The 18468-nt window shown below is 41.1% G+C and overlaps 1 protein-coding gene and 1 non-coding gene across 4 annotated transcripts in view; both read left to right on the plus strand.

The window, feature by feature from the left end:
- The first annotated feature begins 3004 nt into the window (after nt 1-3004).
- GMPS (guanine monophosphate synthase) overlaps nt 3005-18468 on the plus strand; it is a 50401-nt gene continuing 34937 nt past the window's right edge. Inside the window, exon 1 of one of the 3 annotated variants that reach the window (XM_024562953.3) lies at nt 3005-3351. In XM_024562953.3, coding sequence (XP_024418721.3) covers nt 3325-3351 — 27 coding nt within the window. In that variant the 5' untranslated portion in view covers nt 3005-3324. Of the gene's footprint in view, nt 3352-3417; nt 3547-18468 lie in introns of those variants that run through there. The other 2 variants (XM_053918036.1, XM_053918037.1) reach the window with 2 other exon arrangements.
- Nucleotides 15639-15744, plus strand: LOC112309729 (U6 spliceosomal RNA). Its single transcript, XR_002975296.2, has one exon. It is a non-coding gene; the product is annotated as a U6 spliceosomal RNA (small nuclear RNA).

Here is an 18468-nt window from a genome sequence, read left to right on the forward strand (position 1 = left end):
TCCATGATGGGTGATTTACAAGCTCACCTATCTATACCATCCTGAGTGTTCAGCACTTTTTGACCCAAAACAGAGATACCCCCATGCCCCACCCTCCCTATTCACCCAATCTTGTCCCAAGCAACTTTTTTTGTTTCCCTGGATGAAAAAAGTCCTCAAAGGAAAATCTTTTGCCAGTGTGGAAGAGGTAAAACAAAAAAATGGCAGAAGCACTAAAAGGCATCAAAATTGACGAGTTCAAAATTGTTTTGAGCTGTGGAAAAAATGTCCCAGTAGATGTACTGCATCAAATGGAGAGTATTTTGAAGGTGCCTGAAGTTTAAACATGTAAGAATAAATATACAATTTTTTTAAAAAATAAATTCTATTTTTTGGGGGTCACCTTTGTACACATGAACCTAACCGTATCTACATGACATTACATGTAAATGACCTAAATACTTCATTAAAATATAGAAATGGCAGATCAGACAAAAGCAAAATTCTACATATTGAAAGGACAATATTATGAATAACATTATGCCTATGAATATGACAACTAAATGAAGCTGACAAATTCCTTGAAAGACACAAATTGCCAAAGCTCGCTCCAAAAGAAAAAAGAAAACCTAAAGAGCCCTATATCCACCCTCCCAAAAACCCTGTATCTATTTTTAAAAATGGAATTTCTTTGGTTGTTTGAAAGAAAACTTCATGCTAAGATGGCCTTATGGATGAATTCTATGAAAAAATTAAGGAAGAAATAAAACCAATTCTATACTACTCTTCTAGAAATCATTCTACACAAACTCTTAACTTTATTCTTTGAGGCCAGCATTACCCTGACACCAAAACCAGTCAAAGACATTACAAGAAAACTATAAATCGATGTTCCTCATGAACACAGATGCAAAAATTCAAAATCAAAACTTTAGCAAATACAATCCAATATATAAAAAGGCAAATACCTCATGATTACTTTAAATTTATCCCACAAATGGAGGGCTGGTTTAACATTTCAAAATTGATCAATGTAATTTATCACATTAATAAATCAAAAAATGCAAAACTATGATTATCTCAAAAGACACAGAAAAACCATTCAATGATATTCATTCATGATTAAAATTTTTGGCAAAATTAGTATAGAAGGGAACTTCTTTAATTTGATGTAGGGCATCTATGAAAAAAAACCTGTAGCTTCTGGGTTAAGGCATGAATATTTCCCTCTACTATCACAGTGCCAGTGAGATTGGGCACAGAAATTTGGGAGCTTCTGTTTTGGACTTACTGAGTTTGGGGCTCAAGATGCCATTGAACATCTAACTGGGGATGTGTAGAGTAATATGGATCTGGAGCTCAGAAGAGAGCTGTCAAAACATAGAGCCTATCAAGGGTATTCTTGAGCAAGTCTATATGTTTAAACAAATGCCTCAGAGGAACATAGGTGGAGAGAAAGATGAGAAGAGGGTGAGAAATGGAAATCCTGAAGAAAACCATCACTTAAGCTTCCTCCTATAGGATAGATACAGGAAGAAGGGCAAAAAAAGATGACCAAGAACATCCTAGACGTGAAAAGTTACCTCTGTGATATATTTTAAGGAAAATCCAGTTTCAAGAAAGAGGCAGGGCTCAATACAGTCAAAAGTTGAAGAACATAAGATATAAAGATTTTGGCGCATGCTGATATTCTTACCCATAAACATATGTGACCACTAGAATATATTGAAACTAGGTGTGATCTAACATAGATGGGATTTAGCCAGTTCTTAACCCTGGCTGGCACATTACATTTCATTCCATTCTGGGTGAATGTTGATGCAAGTTGGGGTTTTTCTATTGGTTACTACACTGTTCTCTGGATTGTTCATACAGACCACCAAGAGAATCCAGTATCCATGGCTTTAAAAAGTTCAAGTATCAATTTTTCAGAAACACTTTCGTTTAGTCAGAGGCCCACTAGAATCTTGGGCCTTTTGTTCCTGTATATATTGTATTACAATACATACAGATCCCCATTATTCTACACAAAGAGAGGCACATTATCTCACCGAGGCTCAATTTCCTCATTAGTTAAAAAGTTGATAAGAACATCAATTCTACCTCACTAATTTCATGGGATTGGTTAGAATAAAATGAAATTTTGGAGGTCAGGGTTGTCTCACTTTGGGTCCTTAATACCTGGACTAGAGCCTGACACAGCATGAGCGCAGCAAATTTGACTTTCTATAATTGAATATTTGTTAAATGCTTTGCTAACTGGAAGCCATTCCATGAGTTATTTATTCCCGAACCCCAATTTAGTCCCGCAGGTGACCAAATTCAAAGCAATACCTCGTCTTGACGGGAGCCAAAGAGTAACCCTTTCTCCACAAGCAATACAAATAAAAACATTGCAGTTCAAACTGAGCTTCATCACTAGTCCCCTGGCCCAGCTTCCCAACTGATTGCCGCTCCCAAACCTCTCCCTTTTGGAAATTCTGTACCCATTGTAGAACTTTCGAGGGACCTAAGTAATCAAATCTCACTTTGACGTCCCTTGAGACGTCACCACCAAACTCTTCAAAGCAGTCTCGGCCTCCTCCAAGTCCCCAAACCTGAGATGAGCCCGCGCACCGGATGAGTTATCCCCCGGGCCCAGCTCTTTTAGGTTTCCAATTCAGCGGCGCCGGTGCTCTCGCAGCCGTCCTAGGTTAGCCGGAGAACACGAAGCTGGAATGGCTTCAGTTTTCCTCTGGGGCTGGCTGGAACAGCGCGGACGGGGCGGGGCACTCGGGTCCCTCCTCCTAAGGCCGGCTGTCCAGTGCCCGGGCGGGAGGGGTGGAGCCATCCGGGCTCCTCGAGCTCCTCCCCCCAGGGGCGAGCCGCACGGAGGCGGGGCGGGACTTGGCGGCGGAGCGAGGCACGGCGCTGCAGGCCCCTCCTCCTGTGGGGCGGGCAGGCGAGACGGGGCGGGTTTCTCCTCCAGAGAGCCAGTCCCTGCGGCGGGGCGGGCCTGGAGGAGGGGCCCAGCGCTGAAAGCTACGCCTATTTAGCCGCGGCGGCAAGTCGGGGGCTTCCCGCGACTCGCCTGCCGGGCCAAACGGGCTCTGGCTCCTCCCAGTGGCCAGGCCGGGCGGAAGCAGGAGGCGGGGGTAGCGTGTGCGCTGCTGGTCTCCTCTCCCGCGGCGCTGGGGCCCGCGCTTCGCCGCTGCTACTGCATTAGGCGCTTCGCAGGCGGCCAGCTTCTCTCCGCGTCCTTCCGCTCTTCAACCAGGCCCTTTTCTCAGTTGCGGCCCGTGGCACCGACCCGGTCGGCCCTCTCCCGCCCCGTCTCATACTCTGGCCGCCGCGGCACCGGCCCCGATGGCTCTGTGCAACGGAGACTCCAAGGTCAGTCTCTGGCGTGGGGGGTCCCTCCCTCAACGCTTCCGGACGAAGGCTTGGCTCCGGGGCCAGCGAGCCACCGCGCGGGGCCCTTCCCCGCCCCCTCCCCCAAAACCGTCAGCGCAGCCCTGCTGCCCGGGCAGCGGCGCGTCGGGGAGCCACGGGTCGGGGGCCTGTGGCATGTATTCTCGAGAGCGGCAGGTGCTTTGTTGATTTTCTCTGCGTGTCGGGGTTCCTGCGCCCTCCGAGTGCCGGGCGTCGGGGAGGGCGTCAGCTCCCTACGGCCGCGCTGCCGGCCCTGGCTCCCCCGCGCCGCTGCGGGGCGCCGAGCCCGCGGAGCGGGGCCCGAGGGTGGGGGGTAGTGAGGCGAGCGGGTGTGTGTGTGTGTGGGGGGTGTTGGGGGGTGTTCTTCAACCCTCAGCCCGTCCCTTCAGGAGGCTGGGGGCCTTTTGTGAGATCCCGGGGCCCGCTGAAGGCAAGGCAGGGTCCTGGCCTCGCGTGTGGCTATCCAGCTGGGCCATTCTCTCGTCTTCCCGCCACCCCGTTTCCCGCCTGTCCTCGGTGGGGCCCGCCCCGTTCCCCCACGCCAGCCCTGGGGGCCTTGGCGGCGAGGCCCGGTGACTGCAGCACCCCCACCCCCACCCCCGGCCGAGATCTGGACGGGTGGCCCGAGGGTCGCTTACTCCTTTCCCCTCCCCCATTCTCCGGGGAAAGGAGCGTTTGCAACCCCGCCCCCACCAGCTGGCTGGTGATTTTATTCGCTCCTTTGGCTTGGGACCGGCTCCCGGCGTGGGGAGCGTGCGGAGCGTGGGGAGCCGTCTCTGGGACGCCAGTCTCCGCCAGCACGCTGGAGGACCGGGGGAGGCTGCAGTCCCGGGGTGCTGGAAAAGTTGCTTACTTGATGTTCGGGTTGGGGATAGCCTGTGTGGGCCCTGCGGCGCTTCTCACCACCTCCAGTTCACTTTTTCTTTAGACCCCTTTCGTCTCGCTTCGGAATTGAGCGCCTTCGCTTTCAGTTCTGTCTCACAATTTTAAGTCGGCCTGGAATTCTTTCAGACCCTCACTAAGTTTCGTCAGCGGGAAACGGCGTGGTTTTGAATTAAGATTTACTTGAGTAAGATGTAACTCCTGTGCGCTGTTTAGGGCCTGGCGTTAAGAAACTGCTTTATTAAATTTCATTCAGGTGTGTGGATTTTCAAACGTCAGGTGCCAATTGGTGGTGTAAGTCATGTAGGAATGTCTTAATTAGGCAGTATTCCCTTACAAAAGTGGTTCCTAAGTGTCACTTAGTGGGTCCTCTCCATGAATGCTTGCCTAGTTTTTAGTAAGCGTTCAGGCGGTGCTGGTTGAACAAATGTGGGAAGACTGTAAGGTGGTAGCTAGCTGGTACAGACTCTTAACCCGAGGAAACAGATGTTCAGACTTCTGGGAGCTCTTTCTCTGAATTAAATAGGCGAATCAACCTTTTAGCTTCTAACCTCCAAGTAAAACCTCACTGTACAGCTCTTTCCTATTCACTAATTAACACAGATTTTTCTTCTCTTTTACTTTGAGCCTTACGCTCATTGGAAGGATTTAGCTTTGTCCTGAGAGAGGAAATGACTATATTATTGGAAGGACTCAAACCTAAGTTTGACGTTTACGGTGATTTGAAAAAAGTATTTTCACAAAATTAACAGAAAAAGTTCAAGATTCAGTTTCCAAATTACTTTATCAGTCTCAGGAGTATAGAACATACATTGTTTTTTTCCTTGCTGGTATTTTTTGTTTTGTCCAACTTGAACTTTAAAGAGTATATTGAGCAGTTTGATATATTCGAGCTTCAGGTGAAGTGTTGATGAACTTATTTTTATTTAAGGGTCCTTTATGTTTTATAGCATAATCAAGAGTGGTTTGTTTGTTTTACTACGCTAACATTAAGAAATGGACCGAATTAGAGGCATTTTCAAGAGGAGCAATCCAGGGAAATACCTGTTTCATTAAATCTATGATTATTTGATGTATTCCTAAGGGGGGGAAAAAACCTTGCAATTAAACCATGATGTTCATTGATCACAGGGAACATTTCAAGTGAGGACATCTTTAAATATGGGAAATATGAATAATTAAGTAGGTGAAATAAGATATATCTAAGAGATCCACCTGGAAATCTGAGTAGGCATCTATTTTCCATAGCGTACCCCTGAAACCGCCTTTCCCTCTGTGGTACAGTACAAATACTGGACCCAAGCTTAATTTGTACATCTGTAGAGCCCCTGGCAGTTGTGTATAAATCCGAGTTCGTAAATTAAAGTCAGGAAAGAGGTGATTTTGATTCTTCTTCTGGTACATTTCAATTTTTATCAGGAATTTCTAGAATGACTTTTTTTTTTAACCTGATAGAAAGTTGGGAGAGACCTAAAATTTGTAAAAGCATTTGGGCTGTTTTCATTAGTTTTATCCACAAAGTACCATGTTAGCTGGAAAGCACCTTTATGTGTTCTAACGCCTTACACTGAAACAACATAGCTGGGGTTAGAAACCAGTTTTTCTTTTTCTTCAGGGCTACTTTGGTTAACCATCCAAAGCAGATATTTTTGTTTCCTTAACAAATGTTATTTAGTTAGTATCTTACTTACTATAAACAAAAGCATAGGCAGTCAAGCAATTCTCTGAAAAATTTTCACAACTATGTAGTGTTGACTATGAAAATACGTGTAAATGTCAAGTATTAGACATAATAACTTTTTTTCAGTTTTATTAAGGTAGGATTATCAGAGTTGTGTTCTTGGGGCTACTTGGCAAGTTTTCCACGTTATGGCCCTACCAAGCCTCAGACCCTTACTTGGTTGGAGTAGAAGTGAGACTTGTCCCACCACCTTCACTAAAATATTAACTAGGGAGTATCATACTTGGATTAAGGTTGTTTTATAAATACTTATGGATGTTATAAATTTAAATTTTGTACTTTAAAGTATAAGGGTTTTAAGTAGTAAAAGAATTTTACTACTTACTTAAGTATTTATTTAGAGAGAGGGGAACAGAGGGAGAATGAGAGGGAGAGAAACATTGATGTGTGAGGGACATTGATGGGTTGCCTCCTGCCTGCCCCCAGTTGGGGCCCTGGCCTGCACCTGAGGCTTGGGCCAGTTGGAATTGAACCAGTGACCTTTCAGTTCGCAGGCTGGCCCTCAATCCACTGAGCCACACCAGCCAGGGCTAAAGTATAAGTCGTGTAATTTAATGGAAAGATGTCCTGAGGTTTTTATCTGGGATTCATTGAGAATTAACTGTCCTTTTTTGATAATCCTGTAGTACATTTTTTAAAGGTCAAAGATATTTTTTTTGCCTCAGATTTTGGTCCATCAAGATACTCATCTAGAAATGGAAGAGCTGTTACAGACAAAAAGAATGGCTTTTATTTTCTGTTCTTGGCCTTGAAAGGCTTTGAAATTTCTTCAGGAACTTCAGATGGTCTTGCTTTTAGTATGGGCCAACTTGTCAGTTAAGGAAAATAGTTGTCTTTCAAGAATTTTAAAAAAATAGATGTCTTGTACTTGTTCAGATGTGTTTGATAGTATCTTTAGGACCATATTAATGAATAATATTCCAAAGGATACTGTTTGATATAGTGTTTTGCTATCTGCAGTGGTAAAAATTTCCTCCATTTTGGTACTTAAACTCTTTTCATGATTCCTACTAACCTAAACTCTGTTTAGATGCTCAAAATCAATGAAATCTACAGGGTTAATACAGAATTCTGAAGTACTTTGTGAATCAAAAACAACAAAAAAGGTAATTGTTTTATAGAATTTTGAACCTTTATATAGCATATATTGTTCTGGGTTGTATAGAATATTCTTTTTTCCGTGCTTATTGTGGAATAGAGATGTCTTCTGTATCTGCTCAAGAATCACAGCAGTTCATGCTCTGGCTGGTGTGGCTCAGTGTATTGAGTGCCAGCTTGCGAACCAAAATGTCCTCAATTTGATTCCCAGTCAGGGTACATGCCTGGGTTGCAGGCCAGATCACCGGTTGGTGGTGTGCGAGAGGCAGCCAATGTTTCTTTCTCTCACACATCAATGTGTTTATCCCTTTCTCCCTCCCACCCCCTTTCTCTAACAATAAATAAATAAAATATTTAGAAAAAAAGAATCACAGCAGTTCAAAAAATATCTTTGCTTTAGTAATAATGTGATATTAGTAGCTTTCCTTGTTAGTGGACCCTTGCCATGGTTTGGGGTTCATGGTTTTTTTTTTAAAAAAAGATTTTATTTATTTATTTATTTTTAGAGAGAGAGGGAGGGAGGGAGAAAGAGAGGGAGAGAAACATCAATGTGTGGTTGCCTTTCACGTGGCCCCCACTAGGGACCCAGCCTGCAACCCAGGCATGTGCCCTGACGGGGAATCGAACCCATGAACCTTTGGTTCGCAGCCTGCGCTCAAAGCACTGAGCCACACCAGCCAGGGCGGATTCGTGGTTTTGAGGACCCAAGAGATGCTTTATGTAATTATGTCTACACATTCCCTAATAGAGTCCATTATAATGTAATAGAAAATAAGGTGTTTTGTTTTGGTAGTGTGACCATATATTCTTTTTGTCTAGACCGTGGCACTTGATCGTAAAAGCAGGTGCTAAAATAACTTAAATTTCTAATTGCTAATTGGTAAAATAATGTTACCAAACAAAGAAATAATTGTGGATTTACACAATACAGTAAATAAATGGCAAAACCACTGTAGCATGAGCGTTCAGATTATACTCTTTGTACATTATGCACAGGAACACACAGTGTCTCTTTCCTGCGTGGATTTTACAAACACATTATTCACATTTCTCACTGACTCAGCTGATGGTGGCCTTGCAATCTGAGGAATGGCTGTAACTCAAACGGCAGGTACACCAAGTGACTGGCGGGCGTCGCAGCCTCAAACATTTCTCCTATCAGCAACCGAGACTGCATAGAGGTAGCTACCCCTAGTTGCCAGTATGCAAGTGTATTTCATTTTATGGGGAATGAGGGCTAGGTTATTGGTGGTTGGCTTTCAGACTGAACCAGAATTAAAGTGAGAACTTGGTTCACTGCACCTGTACCCCACACAGTACAAAGGCATGGCAGAAGGTGGAAGTATAAAGTGAAAGTACAGTATAACAAATCCAACATACCTTACTTTAATACAGTTATTCATAGTATTATGTTAAGAATTAAAAAATATGAGACAAATGTTAACGTGGGTAGGATGTGGTAATAACAGGTGTAAATTGGGACAGTCCTCAGAAAACAGCCATATGGCCACTCCAGCTATAGAGCACATAATGTCCTGATTTTGGATCTTGATTTGTCTATTGACATGTATTTAAAATTTGGCTAAAATTCAAGCCTAATGTGTATACATTAGAATATTTTTTAAAAAAAGATTTTAATTTTGTATTTTTAGACAAAGGAGAAGGAAGGGAGACAGAGAGGGAGAGAAACATCAATGTGTGGTTGCCTCTGGTGCACCCCATACAGGGGACCTGGCCTGAAACCCAGGCATGTGCCCTGACTAGGAATCGAACTGGCACTCAATCCACTGAGCCACACCAGGCAGGAGGATTAACTTTTTGAGTTAATAACTATGCTAAGAGAGTTATTCTAAAATTCTTAAAAATTGAGTGTCAAATAACTTGTTTTCTAAAAGTTGAGAACCACCAATGTTGAAACTAACCAAAAGGAAAAATAATGTGCTCTAATCTGCCATAAAATTTGCAGAGGATATTTCCTAAATCTTTAAAGCTGCTTGGACATTTAAAATTGTTAGCTACTCTTGTTTGTCAAAGGGAGAACAGAATCCTTCCTGTCTCTTTGATTATAGATCTTAGTGGGTATGAAGTGGTGTCTGATTGTGGTTTTGATTTGCCTTTCTCTAATTACTCATATTGAACATCTTTTCGTGTGCTTATTGGCCACTCGTATGTTTTCTTTGGAGAAATGTCTTCAGGTATTTGTCTTTTTACCGAGTTGCAAAGTTCTTTAGTCTATTAACAAGTCTCTTGTCAAATGGGGTTTAGCGATATCTGCCATTCTGTGGAGGGTTTTCGTGTCCTCTGATGCATAAACACTTAATCTAGTTATCTTTTCTTTTGTCATGTGTTTTTGGCATCATATCTGAGAAACATTTCCTAATTCAAGATCATGAAGATTTGTGTAATTGTTTGTTTTCTTCTAAAAAGTTTTAATCTTTTAGCTCTTATATTTAGGTCTTTGATCTATTTAGAGCTATATTTTGTATATGCTATAAGGGAAGGTACCAATATAATTCTTTTGTTTGTGGCTATTTAGTTGTCCCATTACCATTCTTCAGAAAACACTATTCTTTCATTTTGAATGACCTTGGCACCCTTGTAGGAAATCAATTGTTTGTTTTTGGACTCTTGATTCTTATTCATTTATCCGTTATCTATCCACACACCAATTTTACATTGTCTTGCTTTTGTAGCTGTGTGTATTAAGTTTTAAAATTGGGCTGTGTGAATCCTCCATCTCTGTGTTTTCTCTCTTTTTCCCCAAGTTTATTTTGGCTATTTTGGATCCTGTGAACTTTAGGATAATCTTGTTATTTTTGGCAAAGAACCCAGCTAGGATTATGGTAGAGATTGTGCTGAATGTGTAGATCAATGTGGGGATATTTTTCCATTTAAGTCTTCTGTATTTATTTGTTAAATTTATTTATTTTTAGAGAGAGGGGAAGGGAGGAAGAAACAGAGGGAAAGAAACATCAGTGTGTGGCTGCCTCTCATGCGCCCCCTACTGGGGACCGGACCTGCAACCCAGGCATGTGCCCTGACTGGGAATTGAACCAGTGACCCTCTGCTTCTCAGTCCAGTGCTCAATCCACTGAGCCACACCAGCTCTACCATAATTTTTTAAAAGATTTTATTTATTTATTTTTTTAGAGAGAGGGGAAGGGAGGGAGAAAGGGGGGGGAGAAAAACATCCATGTGTGAGAGAAAGAAATGTCTGTCAGTTGCCTCTCACACTTCCCCAACTGGGGACCTGGCCCACAACCCAGGCATGTGCCCTGACTGGGATCAGACTGGCAACCTTGGATTCACAGGCTGGCACTCAACCCACTGAACCACACCAACCATTGCTACTACAATTTTTCATAGAATTGTCAAGCACAGATATCCTTGTTTCTGATCTTAGGGGAAAGCATTTAGTCTTATACCATTAAGTAGGGTGTTAGCTGTGGGTTTTTTGTAGATGCCCTTTATCACGTTGAGGGAGTTCTTGTGTATTCCTAGTTCATTGAATGTTTTTGTTATGAGAAGACTTTGGATTTTGACAAATGCTTTTCTGTGTGTATTCAGATGATCATATGGTTTTCATCCTTTATTGACTTGGTATATTATTAGGGTAATTGATTTTTTTTTAAAATATATTTATTGATTATGCTATTACAGTTGTCCCATTCCCCCCCCCACTCCACTCCATCCTGCCCACCCCCCTCCCTCCCACGTTCCCCCCCCATAGTTCATGTCCATGGGTCATACTTATAAGTTCTTTGGCTTCTACATTTCCTACACTATTTTTACCCTCCCCCTGTCTATTTTCCACCTATCATCTATGCTACTTATTCTCTGTACCTTTACCCCCCTCTCCCCCTCCCACTCCCTTATTGACAACCCTCATGTTCTAGTTGTTTGTCTAGTTTGCTCTCGTTTTTGTTTTATGTGTGGTCGTTAATAACTGAGTTTGCTGTCATTTTTACCGTTCCTATTTTTTTATCTTCTTTTTCTTAGGTAACTCCCTTTAACATTTCATATAATAAGGGCTTGGTGATGATGAGCCTCTTCAACTTGACCTTATCTGAGAAGCACTTTATCCTCCCTTCCATTCTAAATGATAGCTTTGCTAGATACAGTAATCTTGGATGTAGGTCCTTGCGTTTAATCTTAGGTAATGTAATTATGATGTGCCTTGGCGTGTTCCTCCTTGGGTCCAGCTTCTTTGGGACTCTCTGAGCTTCCTGGACTTCCCGGAAGTCTATTTCCTTTGCCAGATCGGGGAAGTTCTCCATTATTTGTTCAAATAAGTTTTCAATTTTTTGTTCTTCCTCTTCTCCTTCTGGTACCCCTATAATTCGGATTTTGGAACGTTTCAAGGTGTCCTGGAGGTTCCTAAGCCTCTCCTCCTTTTTCCAAGTTCTTGTTTCTTCATTCTTTTCTGGTTGGATGTTTGTTTCTTCCTTCTGGTCCATACCATTGATTTGAGTCCCAGTTTCCTTCTCATCACTATTGGTTCCCTGTACATTTTCCTTTGTTTCTCTTAGCATAGGCTTCATTTTCTCATCTGTTTTTCGAACAGATTCAACCAAGTCTGTGAGCATATTGATAACCAGTGCTTTGAACTGTGCATCCGATAGGTTGGCTATCTCTTCGTCGCTTAGTTGTATTTTTTCTGGAGCTTTGAAGTGTTCTGTCATTTGGGCCATTTTTTTTTTTTTTGTCTTGGCGCGTCTGTTACTTTAAGGGGCGGAGCCTTAGGTGTTCACCGGGGTGGGGTAATCCTGGTCGCGCTGTGATGCTGTACGTGGGGGCGGGGCCGAGAGGGAGCAATGGCGTCTGCTTCACTGTCCTCCGGATTTCAGTCTTTCACTCCGCTACCCACAATCAAACTGGGACCCTCTGGTGCTGGTTCCTGAGTAAGTGGGCCTGTGCACACTCTAGGCTCCTGTGGGTCTCTCCAACAACCTCTCCTGTGAGGCTGGGAGTCTCTCCTGCCGCCCCAACCCCCAGGGGCGCTTTCAATCAGAGGTTTGAGGCTTTATTTCCCCGAGCTGGAGCCCTGGGTTGTGCAGTGGTCTGCTTTGCTGCCCGCCGTTCGTCCGGTTTATCTGTGGGCGAATGTGGTGCCGCAATGTGCTACCCGCCACTCTGCCTGCCCCACTCTCCGCCACTCTGAGTCCGGCCCTCTCGGTTTATCTGTGCGCCAATGTGCGGCCGCAGGGTCTGCTAGTGGTCGGACTGCCTGCCCCGTTCGTCCCACACTCCGCCAGTCTCGGTCCCGCCATAGCCACGCGAGTCCTCTCCACCCCGGTGCCCGTCTCCGCCCCTCCTACCGGTCTGGATGAATGATTATTTTCTGTTTTCTTGGTGTTGGTCCCCCTTGTTGTTCGATTCTCTGTCAGTTCTGGTTGTGCGAGGAGGCGCAGTGTGTCTACCTACGCCGCCATCTTGGTTCTCCTCAGGGTAATTGATTTTTGAATATTAAACCAAACTTGCATCCCTGGGATAAATGTCACTTCATCATGGTATATAACCATTTTTTATAATGTTGCTGGATTTTTTTTTTAACCATTTTGTGGAGTTTTGCATCTTCTAGTTATTTTGGTGTCAGGGCCGTACTAGCCTCATGGAATGAGTTGGGATACCATTTAGTTTGTACTCTACTTAATGTGACCAGTGTTTTGTGTGTAGTCACATTTTGGTGGGCCATTTTCACATTGCTTCATTGTTGGAATGATCTGCAGAGATATGTTCCTTCCAATCCCAACACCTGATTGGGTGAAATAAGGCATAATACTTACAGTATTAGACTGAGAAGATAATTCTTTTGAAGGTTATTGGTATACCTTGAGTGGATAAGTGCTTGAGTTAGTCTGAATGTTTTTAGGGATAAGAGTATAAACTTTTAATGAATGATTAATTCATCCACTAACAGGGATTTAGCCTGGTAGGTTTATGATTTTGTAACAGTGGCTTTTAGATTTGTGGGGGTGTGTTGGCCTTGTTATCAATACCATAGCAGAGCTTGACCATCCAGTGCCCCTGAAGGCTGAGGTAACAGTCGCTTATTGTAGTATTGTCTTTTGGTTTGTAGAGAGAAATGGTAGTTCGAAAAAGGTCACTAACAGGTGTTTTGTTTTGCTTGTTTTGAATGAGGTGAAATGTATGTGTAGTGAAGTATACAGACCTTTACATTTACAGTTTAAGTTTTGACAAATGTATGTACCCATGTAACCACCACCCCAGTCAAGATATGGAGCATTTCCATTACTCTCAAGCTTGCTCACGCTCCTTGGCAATTACTCCTTCCATTTCTTCAACCACTACCACTGTTCTGCTTTCTGTAACCATACATACGTTTTCTGTTTTTGAGCTTTATATAAATGGAATTATACAATGATTGTCTTCTTCCTCTCAGCATAATGTTTTTGAGATTTATCCATGTTGTGTCATTAGTTTGTTCATTTTTATTTTTGCATAGTGTTCTACATATGGATGTATCAGAACTGTCCATTCACATGTTGTTGGTGGCCATTTGGGTTGTTCATTTCTCTTGGATAAATACCTAGGAGTGTAATTGCCAGGTCAAAGGACAGCTCCTGCAAGAGATAAACCTTGGTGTGGTACATAAACTTTAAAAAATTTCATTATAATATTCTATAATAATTTTATAATGATCCTTACAAATATTTTTAAATGTTCTTTTAAGTAAAAGAACATTTTTATTCAGCTATATCTTAAGGGAAATAGTATGTGGTTTGCGGGGAAACAGATTAATTTTCGATTGGCTTTATAAATACAAAAATGTGTAGCAGAAGTGTATAACACTTCTTTATTTGACAGTAGCAGTCTAAATTTTAAATTCAAAAGTAATTTGACAATAAAGCTGATGAAAATAAATAGAATTGGAAGTGCTCTGGACTTAACAAGTTTGGGTTTTTAAAAAATGCAACCCTGGTATTGGTGTAGTACTTTCACATAACACTATTTTTAGTAATTTGATAAGAAAACTTTTATCAATTTGTGAGGTACAGTATCATCTTGGTCTTACCAGGCCTAGCTCTCTGGAGTTAATTACCCGTGCCTCTAGTTTCTCTTCCCTGATGTATTCCCTTCATTAGTTAGCCCTTTAAAGAAGGGTCAGTATGCATTTATATTTTCATCTGTAAAGCTAAAGAATCAGTGTATATCTATCTTAAAGACAAGGTCACAGAGAACTAAGCATGATCAGAGCCATTCTGTACTGTTTTGCCCTACATCATTACATATTTCTGTTATCTATGGCCAGAGAAAGCAGAATCATAACATGTTATTAATTCAGAGTCTGCCATGAGTGCAGTATTTTTAAAAATTTTACTTTAAGAGGTATTAGAAATATTAGAAAATACTTCTAATGGATAAATCTCAAAAGTATTTTCTAATACTTCTAATACTAACTTGTGATACTAGAAAGGCACGTGCTAACTAATTTCCTGGTCATGCGTTTGTGGGTCAGTTCAGCATTGCCGCACTCCATTACTTTTACCCTTCCCTCGGGACCGGTGGGCTCACGATGACTGCAGGAGCACAGGGGGCACGAGGAAACATTAAGATATCTTAAGGCCTGGCCCACTATCATTTCTGCCCTCACTGCATTGACCAAAGCAAGTGTCATGGTTGAGCCAAGTGTGAGGAGTGGAGAAATATATTCTACCTGTAACAGGGCAAACGGTAAAGTCATGTGATAAAAGGCAGGATATAGGGAATAGTGAGGAATAAGGGCCAATCATATACTTGGTTACATATGGAAAATTAAAAACATATGTATAATTAAAGCAAAGAGTATAATGTCTCCATCATTCAACTCAACAGTTATTGATACATGATCTAGTCTTCCTTCATATGTGTACTTAGTGCCTCACAGTAAGAGTACATATACCTGGTCTCTATTTTTGTATGTTAAGATAGATGAATGGAATCAGATATTGCCAACTTATCTATCCATTCTCAAGTTTTCACTTTCATCTAGTGATTTTAATAGCCAGTGCCTAGTTCAGTGCTTCTCACAGGTCTGTAGTAAAAACCATTAAAAACCCAGTTTCAGTCTATTGATGACTCTGTTATTGTAAAATAAAATAAATTTTTAGGCAAGTGAAATTCAAAGATCAAAGACACAAAAAATAGGTCCAAATTTTTGTAGATTCAACAGAAATAAAATTACTGTCATCTTGTAATACAAGTTTATGAATGCTTATATAAAATTTATGTATATTTTTCTTATTATGAACTGGTAACAGTTTGCAGACCAGCACTGGTCCTTTTGTGGACCACAGTAGCTGAGGTTCATTATTTTATTAGGGATTGCAAAATGGTGATATTCTAATTCTATTCTTTCTGGAATACAGGCTTTATTAGTTTGTGATTATTTGCTACAATAGAAAAGGCCACATTTAGAAAGTATAACAGAGGCATGTTGAAAAATAGACTGCATATTAAATACCTGTGAAATTGTGACAGTCTGTGCTTAAACTTTACAATATTTGTAAAGAAAGTAACATGTAGTGCTTGCATCGACAGCATATGGTATTAGAATTGGAATGATATAGAGCAGGTTAGCATGGCCTCTGTGCAAGGATGACATGCAAATTCGTGAAGTGTTCCGTATTTTAAAAAGAAAGGAAAGGTATATAGGTCTCTTAGCTAAAATTACATCTCAAAAGGATTTTAGGAATAGTGATTATATGAGAGGCAAAATTGAGTCTGTTCATAAACTATTTTATTTATTTATGTTTCATTTAACGTTTATTGTATTTTTCCCATTACCATTTAGTCCCCTTGTGCCCCAGCACCCCTAGTAATCCCCACACTGTTGTCCATGTCCATGAATCTTTATTCTTTTTTTGCTCAATCCCTCCACCCCCTAATCTCCCCCCAGCGGTCTTCTGCTCTCCATTTATGAGTCTGTCCCCATTTTTCTTGTCCAGTTTATTATTCCACATATGAGTAAAATCATATGGTACTTTTCTTTCTCTAATTGGCTTATTTCACATAGCATAATGTTCTCCAGGGCCATCGTTACTGTTGAAAAGGGTAAAATTTTCTTCTTTTTTATGGCTGAGTAGTATTCCATTGTGTAAATGTCCTATAGTTTTATCCATTCATCTGTTGGTGGACACTTGGGCTGCTTCCATATCTTGGTGATTGTAAATAACACTGCAGTGAACATAGGGATGCTTATGTTCTTTTGCATTAATGTTTTAAGTTCCTTCGGATATATTCCCAGAAGTGGGATCCATGGGTCCAAAGGCAGACCCATTTTTAATTTTTTGAGGTATGCCCATACTGCTTTCCACCAACCTGCACCAACAGTGCAGATTGAGGCTTCACCAGTCTGCATTCCCACAAACAGTGCTAAAGCTCCACATCCTTGCCAGCACGTGTTGTTTGTTGATTTATTGATGATAGCCATTCTGACAGGTTTGAGATGATATCTCACTGTTTTAATTTGCATTTTGCTGATGATTAATGACTTCGATCATCTTTTCATATACTTATTAGCTATCTGTATGTCCTCTTTGGAGAAGTGTCTATTCAGGTCCTTTGCCCATTTTTTAATTGGGTTATTTGTATTTTTGGTGTTGAGTTTTGTAAGCTCTTTATAAGTTTTAGATATTAACCTTTATCAGATGTATCAGCAAATATGTTCTCCCATTCTTGTGGGTTGTCTTTTTATTTTGCTGATGATTTCCTTTGCTGTGCAAAACTTTTGAGTTTGATATAGTCCCATTTGTTTATTTTTTATTTTGTTTCCATTGCCTGGGGAGATACATCTGATAAAATATTGCTGCCAGCAGTCTTTGAGATTTTGCTGCCAATGTTTTCTTCTAGGATTTTTATGGTTTGGGGTCTAACGTTTAAGTCTTCAATCCATTTTGAATTTATTCTGGTGTGTGGTGCAAGAAGGTGATCTAGTTTCATTTTTCTGCACTATGTGTCCAATTTTCCCAACACCATTTATTGAATAGGCTATCTTTAGCCCATTGTGTGTACTTGCTTTCTCTGTCAAATATTAATTGACTGTAAAGGTGTAGGTTTATTTCTGGGCTCTATTCTGTACCATTGATCTATGAATGTGTTTGTTTTTATGCCAGTAGCATGCTGTTTTGATTATTATGGCCTTATAACATGGTTTGATATTAGGTAATGTGATTTCTCCAACTCTGTTCTTCTTTCTCAGGATTGCTGTTGCTATGTGGGGCCTTTTGTGGTTCCATAAAGATTTTTGAAATACTTGTTCTGGTTCTGTGAAATACACCATTGGAATCTTGATAGGATTATTCAAAAGAAGATGAAATTCTATTCAGAGTACAAATTGGTTCAGTAAAGGAGAACAAATAAGTTAGAAAACAATATGGAAAGGATGGTGCATTCGCCCCATATAACATGGAGAAACAAATGAGGAGTGATGGATGCCTACTAGCTTGAAATCTCATTAGGGAAAGAACTTTTTCAATGTATGAAGTCAACAAACCAAGAGCAGTAAAAGGCTCAGACAACACTGTATGTCACTAGGGACTTGCATTTCCCAAACTTATTAAACACTGAAAACAACAGTAATTTATTGAAAAAATTCCAATAGAAGCCTATAGATTGCATTTTCAGATTAAAGGAGATAGAGAAAAAATAAACTCAGATGAATTGAGTAATCAAAATTTTTGTTTACAGCCCCGGCTGGTTGGCTTAGTTGGTTGCAGTGTGTGTCATCCTGTACACCAGATGGTTTCAGGACTGATCCCATCCAGGTCAGGGCACATGCCTAGGCTGTGGGTTTGATCCCTGCTTGGGGTACCTAGGGAGGCAACCCCTTGGTGTTTTTCTCTCTCTCTAAAATCAATTAACATGTCCTCAGGGGAGGATAAGTTTTTTTGTGCTTACAATGTTAATATCTACAAGTTCGTTGAAATTATAATACAAATGGGACAATGGCTGGTGATCATAACTTAGGCAGCATGTTGCTGATTGGTAAGTGTTGCTTATACAACTAAATGTACATCCATATTGTATATTATTGCATCGGGGGATGTCTTGTGACTTCTAGATTTTTGCTCAGGCACAATACCATTTCCTAAAGGCATTTCATGCATTTGTTGCATAAAGTGAACAACTGCAAACCGTCACCTGTATTTAATAATTGCACCTAGAATTATGCGTGTATATACATATTGTAAGAGACTTATTTAGACAGACTTTTTAGGGTCACATGCCACTTATTTACAAATAAAGGATATCTACATGTATGAAATAAATTAGTTTTGATATTTCTAAACCTTCTTCATGTTTAGTCTGAGTCTTCTAAATTACTTTTTGGCTTGAGTTGTCTATCTAGGTCTTAT

The sequence above is a fragment of the Desmodus rotundus genome, chromosome 2 (genome assembly GCF_022682495.2).
Source record: "Desmodus rotundus isolate HL8 chromosome 2, HLdesRot8A.1, whole genome shotgun sequence".
Taxonomy (NCBI): domain Eukaryota; kingdom Metazoa; phylum Chordata; class Mammalia; order Chiroptera; family Phyllostomidae; genus Desmodus; species Desmodus rotundus.